At 40.8% G+C, this 15,611-nt stretch overlaps 1 protein-coding gene across 1 annotated transcript in view; it reads right to left on the bottom strand.

Annotated features, from left to right (window-relative positions):
* Positions 1-2,488: 2,488 nt before the first annotated feature.
* SHC4 (SHC adaptor protein 4) overlaps positions 2,489-15,611 on the bottom strand; it is a 32,543-nt gene continuing 19,420 nt past the window's right edge. Inside the window, exons 5-12 of the mRNA XM_009950982.2 lie at positions 15,104-15,157; positions 11,846-11,897; positions 10,370-10,496; positions 8,165-8,342; positions 6,744-6,804; positions 5,191-5,370; positions 3,381-3,634; positions 2,489-2,644 (exon numbers count right to left, since the gene is read on the bottom strand). Coding sequence (XP_009949284.2) covers positions 2,489-2,644; positions 3,381-3,634; positions 5,191-5,370; positions 6,744-6,804; positions 8,165-8,342; positions 10,370-10,496; positions 11,846-11,897; positions 15,104-15,157 — 1,062 coding nt within the window. The remainder of the gene's footprint in view (positions 2,645-3,380; positions 3,635-5,190; positions 5,371-6,743; positions 6,805-8,164; positions 8,343-10,369; positions 10,497-11,845; positions 11,898-15,103; positions 15,158-15,611) is intronic.

Raw genomic sequence — 15,611 nt, 5'->3', positions numbered from 1 at the left:
GGCTGCAGCCGGATGACTGTAATTTATTCTAGGAAAATGTCAGTTATCTGTAATGCATGGATGTGTTGTGTTTGAGTTGTATCTGTAATGAGTTGGATTCTTTGCTTTCTCTCACATCAAGAGGTTTTGAGGTACTTGTTTGTGGCATTAGCACCCAATTATCTCCCTTTCCTTCCTTTCTTCCTTCACAGATTTGCTTCAGACACGTACAAAAGATGCAGGAGCAACAAAAAGATTCTGGTCTTACTTCTTTTTAAGTTAGTGATATTCAAAGAAGGAGACTTAGACTGCGTCATACTGTGATCCAAACATCATCACACGCTGGCTCTGGGTGGTTTTATGCATTAGTAAAGTGAAAATCGGTGAAGCAAAATAAGTCCATAAGTCAGCATCTTGACTGGCAAAGTCATACAACTTTGATCTCACACTATCACAACTCCAAAGACTATTATTATTCTAGTCTGTGATTTGTACTAAAAATAGAGATGGAGTTCGGCACATTTTCCTTCTATGACCTGTCATAAAACTCAGCTTTGATGCAAAAATCAAAACCGCCCTACACAGGTCTTTCTCCCCCTTGACATACAACAGAAGTAGGTATTTTTGCTTCATTGTTTGCTCAATAAGCACGTAATGGTAAGACTTGAGAACAGAAAGGATACTATGCAGGGATTAGATATTCCAGTTACAGTTTCTTGCCAAGCTCAAGCTGTCCTTGCAGTGGCACAAAGCTTGAGCGTGAACTCTTGCTGGGGGCTGCCTTCACAGGTGAAAACCGTGCATAGGATAGAACAGGCATAAGCTCGAGCTTCTGGGCTAAAAACTTAACATATCAATAATGCCAGGCTGCCAGCAGGGAAATCAACTACTGCTGTTTTAAAGCTTCTCTCTGCTTCAGTCTATGTAATCGAGTAATCATGTTATGAGCACAGAATGAAATATATTTTATGTCTATTAGCTGAGGATAAGAATAAAGATGGGTTTTAGTCACCTCTAAGTGTGGCTCTTTACATCGTATTTTCCCCTTCAAGGAAGCTTATGTCTTCAGTAATTTTATGTGTATATCACCCCTCTTGTTTTCCAGAGGAAAGAGTTTTTACTATAGCGTCCCATTTAACATGAACACAGGCAAAAGAACAGAATGTATTTTTTATGGTCAAGTCTTCCAGCAACTGCTGAACTCCACAACAATTGTCAGCTTATGGAACGGAGCCAGCGGGCTAGCAGACAGAGAGAATGTCCCTGCTCATGCCAGAAGACATTGCTTATCTTAAAGGGACAACTTTCTCAGGCCATCACCTGGGCTACCAGTTCTTTCCTCAAATCTCCCCAACTTTCTTCAGTTACTTATTAAATCAACAAGGAGCCAAATAAATCAATCACTGTTCACTCTGAATACAGGATTGTTCATATTTAGAGTATTTATTGTGGCAAAACAATTCATAGGTTTCCTTTAAAAGATTTTTTTTCCATGTTTAGGAACAAATGGACTCTACGTGAAGAAAGGGAAAACCGTATCTTGTTTTGGAAAGAACACTGAATAAGGACACATGCAAAGTTCAAACAGGCTTTTAAATAGTTTTCTCTCAAAATGTATCATTAGTTTTGTTTAGCTTCTCTAGATTGTAAACAACTATGTAATCAAGGAAAATATATTTAGCCTACCTTTAAAAAGAGATGTCTCCAGTATTAATTGGTAATAATAGCAAAATCATATGCAAGACAAAAATATTAGGATCTAGCATGCTTGTCCTTTAACAAGTTCTATTCCAAAGTTATATTACATATATTAATTTCAACTTTGTAAATGTTGCATAATCTTAAATCTTTGAGTAGTCAGACAGTGATAAAAAATTATTAAGAAACTGGACAACTTTTCTGTACTGTGAATGCTATTAATTTCAAACATTACTTACTAGTAAAGTGCTGTTTCAAGCAAAATGAAATTGTTAGTGTCTATCCAGAGCACATGACATTTTAGTAATATTCAAATTGTATTTGTTTTGGCAAACAGTTAAAAGCTTAGAGATGTTTGTTTAACCACCCAAAACTAATTCAGTATAAATAATATTGGTTTCCAATAATTCTAGGCTAAAAGGCACATACTAATGTTCCAGCAGTTCGTTCAAGTGAGCTTTTGCATGTAGAGCTTTAATTGTGCTTTTAAATAGTCACTGATTCAGTATGACCTTGAAAGTGACATTTGTGCATGTCTAAAATACCTTCTCACAAATGAATCTCACACTCAGAAGGTTTAATTTCGTTAAGATTAAGATTATATATATCTATATAACTATGCTTGTTGATCTCTATAGATCTACATAGATATACACATATACATATATTCATACATACACACACAAAAGGGTATCTTCTGGAACAGCAGCAGAAAGTGCAGTCTATACTTTTTTGAATTGTCTTCATAATAGAAAGTTCTCGGTACAGTTTTCAGATATGAATTGTCTTGGGATTTGTGAGATCCAAGGGATTATTTGTGATATTGCGTGTGTCCCACATTACTCTCTTTCCTTACAGGCTGCTTCAAGCTCACTTCACTTCCAGAAGAGATGATTGGCAAATTATTTTCCATGTGATACTGAATAAGATGACCCACACTATCAAATATATGGTCTTTGGTTCTCACCTAATGAAAGAAGCAAAAGAATATATTTACGGTTAGATTGTCACTTATAACTGGTTGGACACAAGCCTAGTGCATCCAAGTCAAAAGGCATTTAAGCCACTGAACTCACTGGAGCAGGATAATTAGGCTGTAGACAGCAATGCAGACCCATCCTTTGACCTACTGTTAGCTGACATGGAAAGCAGAGGACCAAGTTAAAGACACTGTATGTAGAACTGGGCTGATTCTGTTAAGGGGAATGAAATAAGCATTTAATTTGGGTTTTTTTCCACAGAAGACAGATAATTTTCCCTAAATCCCACTGAGGATTACTTTTCTGATTTACTCTTTCCTCTGAGAGATGTCACACAAGAGTGCTCTTCTAGCCCTGAGGAGAAGCAAGTAGAATTGAAGTGACAACAAACCAGCTCTACCTTCTCTGTATCCAGAAATGTCTTACTAATCAAATTCATTATTTAATGTTAGGGTTGTTTTTCTAGCAATATAATAACGACTCAAAGGACATATTAAATGTATATGCTAATTATCAGCACCTGGAATAACAGTATTTAGGTACCGCACTTCTATTTCCATGCTACTTCCGTGCTTATAAGTTCTTGAGTTGGACTTTCAAACCTACTGAAGTCACTGGCTAAATTTAAATTAACCTGGATGGAACACTTCCTGGAATGCGCCCATGCATTTTGCCTGAAATATCTGAGAGGCCCTGAAATTTCAGTATATGAAGTGTTCATACCTTGCCCTCAGGATCCACCAAGAGCAGATGCTTTGCTTGCCCTCCCTGAAGTCCGCTGAGGACATACTGACCAGGTGATGTTGTGCTCTCTCGCACCAGAAAATCCCCATCGTTGACTAAGAGGCTCTCTGCTGCTTTCCTGTTTAATTTGCCATGGTAACAATCTTCATTCTTTAGCTGTTGCTTTATTTGTGGCAGAACACAGAGACCAGCTGTGTTGCTTGTGGCACTCTGCTGAACGGCTTCCGGTATCTCTAAAATTAAATGAAAGGGAACGTATTGGACACTTCACCTAGAACTTCATCCTAAAAGGATGCAAGAAAATATTTTTTATAGCTTTTAAAAAATGCAAATGGGTCAATCTTGGAGCTGTGATCAAACCAACCTTACAGACTGTAATAATATGCACACATGAATGCTGACAACTCCCCAGTGCATTAGGTAAAATTATCACACCATCTCCTCCCATACCTTAGATGGGAAAGCTTTGGGTCGCTAGGCAACAGGGACTGGAAACCAGAATTTTTCTGATGGTCTACTGTTTGGGTTTGTATTTCTTTGACTGTATTTAAAAGTCAAATCTGCCCTGTAAAAACAAGATTTTTGGGGGGTTTTAGCCACTCTTGGGTGTTTTTGTTTGTTTCAATGGTTGTTTTTTTTTTGGGGGGGGGGGGGGTAGGTGCGGTTTTTTGTTTGGTTTTCCTTTTTTTTAAAAAAAAAAAAAAAAGTCTAGTTTTTCCTTCTTCCTTAATAAACTCTGAAGCGATTGTCATGGATCATTGGGAGAGTCATGTTGAGTGGCTCCAGCTATGTGCAGGAATGCAAGACAACATGGCCAACATAGCCAGAAGGGAAGGATTACAGCATGATGCATCTGCTGTGAAAAAAATGAACAATTACTGAATGTACTAACAAAACTGGGTGGTTTGGGATCTAGCCAGTCAGACTGCAAATGATTCACAGGCAGGCTTTTTCTAAGGAAAATACTTCTTCAATGGAATTGTGCAACCTAAGGCTCCTCAGGATATAGCCAGTTCCTTTTCGAGTGTAATACAGCCCTGGGTTGGAAATGTCTCAATGGTCACAGATTTCCTTTACTGTAGTTCTGTCCAGTCCTTTGCTCACTTTCTTCTGTGGAGCCAGCTCTGGCAGAGAAAATGCTCAGTGGGAAACCATAAAAGGCAAATAAAGTATTTTCAATAATGAGGACAATCAGTATCAACTCTATAGTCACTTAATGGATATCCACCACTTTGAGTCTGTAAATCAAGACTTAATTTGACATACATTTAATAGATACTACTGATCAAACAGTTTGATTTAGAAATTATTGAATGAGATTCAATGGTCACTTATGCAAGAATCAAGAAAAGATGGTCATAACGATCCCACTTTGACCTTGAATGCTACTGCCTGTGAAGCAAAAGCATCTGAGGCCACTTCCACCTTAAGAGTTGTTAAGATCTTGAGCATACAGAAGAACACTCTTCCTTGAGGTACGGTGCTTTCCTGAGCTTTCATATCATCTTCAAGACTTGGTTATTCTTACCCGTGGAACACTGTTTATTGTCATCAATCAACTACAGAAGATGAAAGGTTACTCTGCTTGCTTACCACCACTACTTTTGCTCTTTAATCCCCTTTGTCTTGAATTTAAAAGCAAAAAAACACCAGTCAGGAAGGATTTCTTCCCCTTGTCTTTTCTGTATTTCTTACAGGGAAACCAAAATCTTTCTCCATGCACACAAATTACAAGATCCCCTCTTCTTTTCAAAGCTTAGAAAGATATAGTATTGCAACGGGAACCTACTGGCCTGACGCAGTGGGCTCCCATGGATCTGAGTTGTTGCTGTACCACGGGCTGTACAGACTGCAGACTGCAGGGTCTGTGTGTTGATGTAACACGGATCATCAAAAAGATCTGTTTTGTAGGCAGGCTTCAATAATGTTGCCTCTTTTTTTGTCTTCTGTGATCTTTCACCACAATTACCTGCAATTAGTATATAGCATGCACAATTTCCTTCTTTTTTAAAAAAACCCTCAAGTTAAAATAACTGTAAAGGCTGAATCAGAAACACTGTTGTTCTTATATATCCCACTAAAGTCATTCAGAAGCAAAAGAAAAATTGGCAGATAAACTGGGTTTTCCTTATGGTTAGAAGGCACAAGGTACACTAGCCAAAATGAGTTAGAATGAAGTTTTCAAAAATGTTCTGCACTGGTTCAGTTCTGCTTCAATCAATGTCAGCAGTTAACACCCTGCTGATGGAAAAGAAATTAATACATATGACTGTACAGAGACCCAAGCCATATATGTTGTTTGTTGCAAAACCCTTTCCTTCCCCTCTGCACCACAAAAAAAGCTTGTGGGAAGCTGAACGATTCTCTCTTACTATTCTGGTGGAGCAGGGAAGATGGAGGAGGTTGGCGCTTTGTGGCTCTGCCTGGAGAGCCAAAGCCACATCTGTCAGGTTAGGATCCAAGCCTAGGAACAGGCTAACAGAATGTCCCCTGCAGGGTATGAAAATAATAGCACTTCAGCTAGCCAAATAGCATGCATATTTTTGCTCTTTAGCAAACGTTTTATTCATAGAGCTATTCATTCATTCTTTTATTTGTTCACACTGTCTTTGTAGAAACCATTTGATTCTCCTTTCCTTAAATCAGAAGTAACACAGGAAACTGACCTACCCCCTGCTGACAGTGTAATGGATCGCTTTAGAGCAGTGCAGGTGGGAATTCAGAAAGGACCTCACTGTGCAGTCAAAGAGACGAGCTGAGGAAATGTGCTCAGGGCATCAGCTGTGGCAAGGGAAGTCCAGAAAGGGATGGAGGCTGGTGATCTCCAGGGGTCCCAGAGAGCAGGTTTTGCTAAAGGCAAATTAAGCTCGGGGACAAAGCTGCCCAACGCAGGGGAGGGGCACAGCCACACTGAGAAGCCAGTGACACTGAAACAGCCAAACCAGGCTCTGTTGGAACAACCACCAGATGCTGATAGTTTGGGTCTCATCGAGCATTTGTAGGGAGAAGGGGGTATTTTCAGAGACTGATAGGCATCTTCCTTTTTCAAAGGGGATGAAGGGGAATAAAACAACAAAGAGTATGAAAGAGAATAAAAAACAAAAGAGCTACTGTACAGTATCATGACAAGTAAAAGGAGTAAGTCTGCCAACAGACATGAAGATAGATTAGTGGCCTTTAGAAAAGCTGTAAGGCTCTTTTGTCTGCCCTTCATCTAGGGACTAGAAATGATCCACTAAGTAGAACACTTTTCACCATTGTATTGAAAGCCAAGGGGCAGCTCTTCCAGGCAGTCTGCCTTGGTTAATTCTGCATATGCACGAGAAGAAAAACAGTACATACCCAGAGTTTTGCCGCCTTCTTGACAGTTTTCATAGATATTGATGAATGTTGGGCTGCCTGTCTGTACAAAAATTGTAGAAACAGTCACGTAAAGTAGGCCCTTAGAAACCTCAGGTAACTTTAAAACATCCATGTACCAGTTAAAGGGGATACAGGTCACTAAACTTATCTTCTTCACAAAAAAAAATTCCTGTCTCCTCCAATAATATTTCATGCTGATACTCTTCTTCCTACAGGGTGTCACGTCCAGACATACTTCAACCTCACTGCCCAGTTATGTATCTAAGGTTTATTATATACAGTGTAAGTCCTAGGTAATAAAGTTCAGATTTTCATATAAATGTTCCTTGCAGTCAAAACAAGGAGAAGTAACTACAGGCATCATGGTTTCAAAGAGAAATGGTCACCAAGTTGTCTAGCAGCACTAGAAGGTCATCAGAACTGCAAGGAAAAACAAAAAGTAACACCCCATGGAAAAAAGGCATTTGCATTTACATGCTGCAGGGTAACTCCTTGCAACAACTCTGGCAAGCTTCAAATGCAAACTCAAGATATAGTCAAACACCTTTTTAGAGAACTGTTGAGGAGGTGAAGACCACCAGGCCCACAGCTGAGATGTGGAGTATGGTTGAGGTTAACAGAGCGAAAAACGGATGGAGCAGTAGCACAGGAAGGCACAGGAACCTGGGAGCAGTTGCCACCAGACACAAATACACTTGGGAGCAGCAGCTTTTTAGACAGCACCAACTGGATTCCAGCAGGCATGTCTGAGTGCGCTCCTCCGAGCAAAGCGGTGGTGCCTGCTTCCCTGAGCAGGGAGGCTGGTGTTTCCAAGAACTCGCACAGCAGGCTTTGAAGTCTGTGCAGCCAGTCTGAGCTTGGCTGGTTTTACTCCCTGACTGATTGGTTTTTATTCCCCACTATCTCAGACAAGAGCCACAGATATATCCCTCTTTTGCTGCTGTGGCTGATTTAACAGAGCCTCTTGAAACACTCCAAGGGTAATTAATGTTGTATATACATTGCAGTCAGTTAATGTTGTATGGGTAGGTTGTAGAGCATAATGGACAGGATGAAATATTTATCAGAACACAGAATCAGGAGGTCCTAGATTTTGCAGATGTTCTCTCAGACAAGCCATTTTAAATCTCTATCTATTTTCTTCTCACAGTTAACAAGTGAACAAGGGAATATTACTTGGTCTCCTAAAAGTACTCTAAGGACAAACCAGTTAATATTCAGAAAGTGCTTTGGGATTCAATTATGTACTAAGCATCATTAAATCTAGCCTAAAAAACCCTTTCCCAGGATAATCAGGACCTGGTTCTGATGTTAATGCCATGCTTTACACCACAGTAACACTTTATTATTCATTCCCATAATAGGTAGCAAATAATTATCCCAGAAGATGATGTACTTACCAAGCAATACTGCTTTTTGCACTGTGTAAGACAGTTAGCCCTTTGGTCTGTTTGCACTTTCATTCGCATGTCTAACACTCCACCGGTGGGAGGCTCTTTCCCTGGAATTTCGTTGTAATATTCATGATCCTCCCTGTCCTGTGAATTCCCAGCTGATCCATTAGCATTTGCTGCCTCGCTGAAAAAATATGGAAAGAAAAGCGTGACTGATGTAATCAACAGCTTTCTAGTGCAGGCAAACGTCCCCAGTGTTTGCACACAGCACAATACACAGATTAGCCATATGGAGGCTGTAAAGGGCTTTGGGCCTGAACTTTCAGAGCTGTTTATTTTTCTAGTTACTTCTTCCTGAACTCATCACAGTTTGGGGTGCAGGGAGGTACAGTCAATTCTTTTAGCACTGGGCAGACCAGATCCCTTTTCTGTAACTTGAAAGTGTAAGAGCCATCTACTGAAACTTTAAGAGAAGAGTGCCAATGCATTGTTCATTAAAGTGTCCAAAATGTAGACCAGAAAACTATTTCCTCTGGCTTCTTGTCTCAACTGTGTAAATCTCGACTGGGGTGGGGGGGGTGTGTGTATGTGTGTGTGCGTGGACCGTGGCACTAACAAGAGAAAAATCAAAACCTCATGGCATTTAGTTAGACAAGCCTGCAACTGTGTTAGAAAATTAAATTTGCTAAAAAAAAAACCCAACAAACCAAGTAGTTTTCCTGAGTGGAATGTACCCTGATTTTAATAATCATAATCAATTTAACTGTTCTGTTTCAGCTTGAGGAAAACACTGAATGACACGAAGGAGAATGCCCAATGTTTTTCTTGAGCTGAGCCTGAATGATGATAGTTTAAACGTACAGCTGATACACTGCAAAACAACTAGGTGCTTCCTGTACTGTCTCCGGTCCCAAAATAAAAAGCTCATCTCAAATCTTACTTCTCTGTTTAACAAGAATATAATTGGATAAAAGGCCTCGAGCAGGAAAGAGATAAAGTTCAAGTAGTTGATTATGTGATATGCAGTGCAAGTATTTGATTATGTGATTCATAGTCGTTTGGAAGTGAGTGACTCATTCACACAGCAACATCCGACTTGTCTGCCTGAGGACCGTTCTCCGAGGCTGGCTGCGGGTTAGGCTCAAGGAGGGAATCTAATTAGCCTCGTCCATTTCTCCTTGCTCTGATTTACTTGTAGCATAACCTAGCAGTTTCATAGGAAAAGCTCTTTCTCCGGTCACTGTCCCCAGGGAAAAAAGACCAGTATTAGCACTGGAATGGCAAGAACCACTATATACAATGAAATCAATATAAAGTGGAGCTGGGCCTGCTGTTATGCAATAAAACCAGTTCTGCTGCATTGCATCAGGCACTATACCAGTGCCTGCACAGAGACTCCCTGTGCTCAGGACGCAGTTAAGTGACATTATAGCTTTACCTACTCGTGGGAGGTAGCAAGCAATCAAATTTGATGTTAAAGAAAAGACTGAGAAAAAATAGGCATGGCTAACCTGTGAGGAGAGCCATAAATTAGACCAAAAACTGTGTCCCTAGTGCAATGAAAAAAGGGTAATTGAAATGGGGAATTGTGGTCCAGAAATTAATCTAGGCCCTATATTTTGAGCAATGTGCAGAGGACAGGGCTTTACACTTTAAAATGCCAAGTGGCATTGTGTTTATTTCAGTACATAAGGCTGATGTAAGTCATGCCAGGTAGAATCTGAGGCTGCTGCCAGGACATGAGCAGAATAGCAGAAAGGTGAATTACAATGGCTTTTTTCCCCCACCACACACTTTCCACAGCTGCAACAAGCTTAAACTTGGCATGGGTTAGGGCTGAGCTCAGTCTGTGCATGTGTGTGCACATGCATGTGTAGTATTTTTAGAGCTGAACTTTCTTGAGCAGTGTAATTTGAACAGTTGTTCAACTCACTTGCATGATTTAAGATAAGGCTGTTTTCGCTAAGGAACAATACAGCTAAATTTGTGTTATGCACCTGTCCAAATGTAATGAAAATCAGTGGAGTTTACTGGAATAAGTTAATTTTAGCCTATTATACTCTCTACATATGGCATATATCCCAATTAGCATACATCCAGAAAGCATATTCAAAGCATCTTATTTATGGATCACTCTTTGGAGTACCTTGTTTTCCTGAAAAGTACTAAAGAGAAGAAAACAGCCACTCAAGTGACTAAGAATGTGCTGACCTTTCATTAGATGTAACCAGGCTAGATGGGTTCTTCAGGTACTGTTTGAACCGGAGCTCAAAGGCCTGCCCTATGGTGTTTATTACCTCCTGCGCCATCCCATTGGGACATTCCAGTATGTGGCATGCTGCAAAGAGACACCTTACTTTAATTAAGTAAATGCACTTTATATCAGAAAAGAGACACACAAACTATATTGCTTACAGCAGAAAAGCTGGGCATAAAATTATGCATCTAAATGGCTTTAGGACATTATACAGACTGAGATTTTTGCTGTGAAAAGGAAATTGCTCTAGGTATTTTTTAATCATAGGACCAACTTGTACCTCAATAAAAGAAACTCTGTTTGTGCTTCCTGCATGAAGTGCTCCTGTATCTCCTTTTCTTTCCCTGCCTGGCAGTAAGGAGAAGCAAGGGAGAGAACCAGCCTTGCCAGTGTGCAGTTTTCATGTTAAACAGCATGAAAACACAAGTATGGGTGGCTCTGGCAGCCTGGGGCAGGGCTCCCTTGGGGCAAGACCGTCATCCCTGCCACCAGTCTTTGTTCTCACACACAAATTCAGGAAACTCACTCCAGTAGCAAGTGCCCTGTGCCCAGGACCAGCTCTCCCCTCTGCAGAGCCACCATGAGACAGCACTCAGGGATGGTGCTGGGCCAGCTGCCAGCATTGCCTGCAGGCTGCCAGGGTACAGAAGTTCTGCACATGCCAGCATCACTACTGGGACTTACTGGTGAACTTGCAGGGTGCCCTAAGTTAGTCAAAATAGTGGTGATGGAGCTACAAAGAGGTGGCAGGCTGGACTGTAAGGCTCCAGCTCAGCTTCTTCAGAAAACACCCTGATCTTCTGAGCCATCCACAGCACCTCAAGAGTGAGCTCTCCTGTGAGCTGCCACTACCAACTTCATAGCCATCAGCAGTGTTGCTCCGAGAACCATCTGGCACGAAAGAAGCAGCCAAAGGCCAGTCTTCCTTGTACTGCAAGCATATAATGAGAGTGGTGGGAAGGGATTTTATCCCCTGGGTTAGCCTCCAGACTGGAGAATGTCTCATACCTGAGTATATACCCCACACTGCCTGCCAGCAACTTACCCAGGAGTCTGGGTTAGATGAGGGGGCTCATTCACTACCCTTCCCTCATCTGGAGGTTGTCCCAGAGCAGGCCAGCTGCCCACCTTGCCAGGCTCTGCTCTTCCTCCCCAGGCAAGGCTGGCTTGGGAAGGCTCCTACCGCTGCGTGGAGCCAGCAGCTAGTACAGCTTTAGTCTGACTTGCAGATTCTTACTTTGTTGCACAAAGAATATGACATTTAAAGCCACAGCCTGCATGCCATCACCCATAACCATACAGAGAAGTCAGAAATTGTACAGAATATTGAGCTGTTCAGTAGCTTCCTTATTTTAAAACTCAAACAATTTCTTGTTACAGATAAAACAATCATATAAACATGTATAACAATCTCAAAATTGTTTCCGTACCTCTCTGATTAACAGGATCTTTTGCTACATATGCAACGTAGTCTGTTGTATCCTATAGGAAAGACGACAACAAATGTCTTTAAAAATTATCATTATGAACAATCCTACCACCATGCAAAGCAACTGAGTATAGAGAGATATATTTTTAGCTTTAAAGTGTGCTTCTTTCAGGGAAAACCAACGGAGGTACTAGCAAAACAGGCTAAGGTGACACACTGGTGTCTATCAACACAGTAATTGTCCTGGAATCTTTTTCTTGTAACAAATGCACTAGACCATTTGGCATTTCTTTGGTTCTTCAGTAAACTGCATTCAATTCCAAACTCTGCAACAGGAGTAGAAACACTACTGGTGCCTCATCAGCAGGCAATGCTGCTCTCCTCTGCTGCTCCCATGGAGCTCAAAGCCTCTCCTGTGTAATGCATTAGGGCTGCATGACTGCCAGTCACAGCTTTTAGCTGGGACAGTCCTTATCAGCATCAGCGGAAGATAAAACAGTGCTAATATACTCCAAAGGAAAAGTTAGAATATTTCCAGTTTGTAGCATGAAGATTGAGTTTTGAAGGCATCTTAGAGAAAAGCTGATTTTGAAAATATTTCAGAATACAATAGGTATCTGATCTCAGTTGCTGCTGCCTGATTTTAGTCTGGCTATGACCAGGTTAAATTACTCTGGACCTCAAGACTGCTGCTGAGATCAGACAACCTCAGTATAATCAGTTGTCTGTTTCAGATTCTCTTTTCAGCCAACATTGAAATAATCCTCACTTTTTCTAGTCAAACTGAAAAGGGAACTGGAATAGAAAAATTAACATTTCTAGTCATACTGCAAAACCATATTAGTTGCTCGATAATTCAGCGTTATAGTAAAAAATAGTGAGGTAATGAATAACATTCTTTTAATTATTAAAGATACATTTTGTTATTTTGTATCTTTAAGGCGGGATGGGGAAAATGCAATTCACAGCTTAAAGGCATGGCTCTCTTGAGGGAAGATGCAATCAGCTGGCAGGAAACAAGGCCCCCATTTGCAATATGCACAAGAACAATCATTTAATAATTCACAAAGAATGACACGAGAGGTAGGTCTTATGGCCAGCAGAACTTGTCCTAGAGAATTTTTTTTAAAATCTCCACAGTTAATATTATTAAAACAAAGAAAGCAAAGTATTTCTTTTGCATTTAGTGAACTCTGTTTCCTTCCTTTTCCTTTCAGGTTGTTCTTAAAGTTCATAAATATTTTAGGATACACTTTTAAAACAAACTGGATCTAGAGAGCAACTAGAAACTCAAGTAACTGGAGCAGTACCTGCTATTTTTATATCTTTGTCATGTTTATGTACATGCATGGATGACACTGCTTTAAATAGACTTTATTCTTGGGCAGAATATTGCTACTCCTTAACAGTGCAAAGCAACACTGAACTGCGCTTAGACCCTGAACGTGGGGGCAGGTGGAGACATGTCCTGGGGAAACTATCTCCCATTTTAAATGTAAAGGGAATCTTGGAAAAATTACCTGAACGAGATGCCAAAATTGCCCCTTATGTGAAGTGCCACTAGATTTATAGTTACCACCACTGAGCCAGACCTCCATTTTACATATTCTTCTCCCAGTAAGAAAAGTGTCACCAGCTGCACCACCAAACCCATTTCCTGCAGCATGTCTGTGTGCAAGCACATCTCTTGGTGGTCCTGCCATTTAGCAGTGACCAAACCCAGTCCTGTGTAGCCTGTGAGATCTGATGGAGTCACTGTAATGCAGGACAATAATATAGAAAAACCCTAAAAAAGGTAAACAAGCCCTGGAGAATTACTCATCCAACCCACTGAGCAGAGGTCTGAAAACATATCCCCTAATTTTCCAAACTGGAAATGTTACACAAAGACAAACTAGACAACCAGCATCTAGGACATGGTACATACTTCCAAAACAAGTCAGCTTAAAGACATATTTAAATTGTGTAACTACCAAGAAAACTGGAATTTGGAAATGAAGCATTGTGAAGCTCAGCACAACAGCATGCCAGCACTTGGAGCCACCTGGAAATCCACATCAGGAAGGGTCTGCAAAGCCCAAGGACTGTATTGTACAGTGTTGTATATTAGGATAGCACAGGCATTTAAAGGGGAAATTTAAACTTCTTAGACTCTCAAATGCCTTAAGCTTTAAATGGATCTTTAAGGATGTAGTACTTCAGCACCAGGCCTGTGCTGTTCCTCCCTTCTGGGTGCAGGAGTGACAGCACAGAGCCTGCACATGTGCGCCCTCCCCACTTTCCAGCCCAGCTCCGGAAAGTTCCAGTTCTCAGGCAGCTTGGGCAGCATCTCTCTGAGCAGAGCAGAGCAGCTGGGCTCCTTACATCACCACATGGCCCTCCAGAGAAGATCCATCAGCCACACAGGGCCAGTTCCCCTTGCCTGCTCCTAATTCCAAAAAGGCAGATCTGTCATTTTCCAGTCAAAGCTGGATCTGGCTTCCACCCCAGTGTTATCAACAGCATGATCCAGAGCCTTCTCTTTTCCCTGTTCCATAACCAAAGAACAGGGAGACATTTAACAAAATTCAAGGGCAGAAAATTCAAAACTGATTAAAACCCCACTGTTTTCATACCACACAGAGTGTGAAATTCAGAACGCTGGCAGGGCTGGGCTTGCTTAGATTCAAAGAGGGAATAGGGCATGTTTATGGATGACAAATTCCATGCTTACAGTCATTGCAATAAAGAGTTTGGAAGAGGACAGAAAACCTCTTGCTTGAAAACATCAATGACTTTATGACTATGATACGAAAAGAAAAACCCCTATCTGCAGGAAGGTTATGCCACATCGTTCTCATAGGATCTGTTTGTTTGACTCAAAATTCTTCTAAAAATTTAGAGGTGCCAGTGCAGACTGCTTTTGTGACAGGGACCTGACTGGATTACAGGGACCACAGAACTGATGCAATTCCTATGTGCGTGTGTTCTTATTTTTAGATGCCCAAGCCTGATGGCTTTTGAATGAACTGAGGTTCATTGGTGGGCAACAGGAAAGCTAACTATACGTATCTATCAAAGATCCAGAGCCTCTATTCCACATCTCCTTTCCAGACCTAGTCCCTCAGTTTTCCTGTGTGGCTGGTCATGGTCCAGAATTGCGGTGTACACTGTTAGTGCTTGTGGATGGGAAGGGATGAAGCAAGTATTTGCAGGTACTTTTACTCTCATAATAATCTCATTACACCTGCGGAAGTATGCCTTATAAATCAATACTTACTGGGTCACCTCCAGAAGCAAATGAGATGGACTGCATGTGATGGTTGGCAATAATCTGAAAAGCATGACAAACTAGTTAAACATGCTCATGTGCTACACATTTAGAAAACAGCAGAGCATATATCTTCATAAAGCAAGCAATTAAGTTCATGACAACCCAATCCATTAATACATGCACATATCATTTGTGAAGGAAGGAGATAAATATAGGAATATTTTTGAGCCTACTCATTCATGTTTAGTAATGTCTAGATCCCCGAGTAATCTTCCTTAAAGGGTTTTCAGAATGAATTCAACCACCAACTTCTAACCAGGTCAGTATGAAGCTAAATGAGACTTTGAAAGGGGAATAACTGAATACAACGGATGCATTTACAAAGTCTTGAGATATTAATTAATTTAAAAGTTACCAACAATTTTATTTAAATGCCTGGTATATGTAACAGTGATGTTTTTACAAACAGGCCCCACTGATACTCTGATCATATTATCTCTCACCACTAGCACCA

Source organism: Leptosomus discolor, chromosome 11 (assembly GCF_034619465.1).
Source record: "Leptosomus discolor isolate bLepDis1 chromosome 11, bLepDis1.hap2, whole genome shotgun sequence".
In the NCBI taxonomy this organism is placed as follows: domain Eukaryota; kingdom Metazoa; phylum Chordata; class Aves; order Leptosomiformes; family Leptosomidae; genus Leptosomus; species Leptosomus discolor.
Note: the sequence above shows the minus strand (reverse complement) of the source record. Positions and strands in the feature narration are given on the sequence as shown.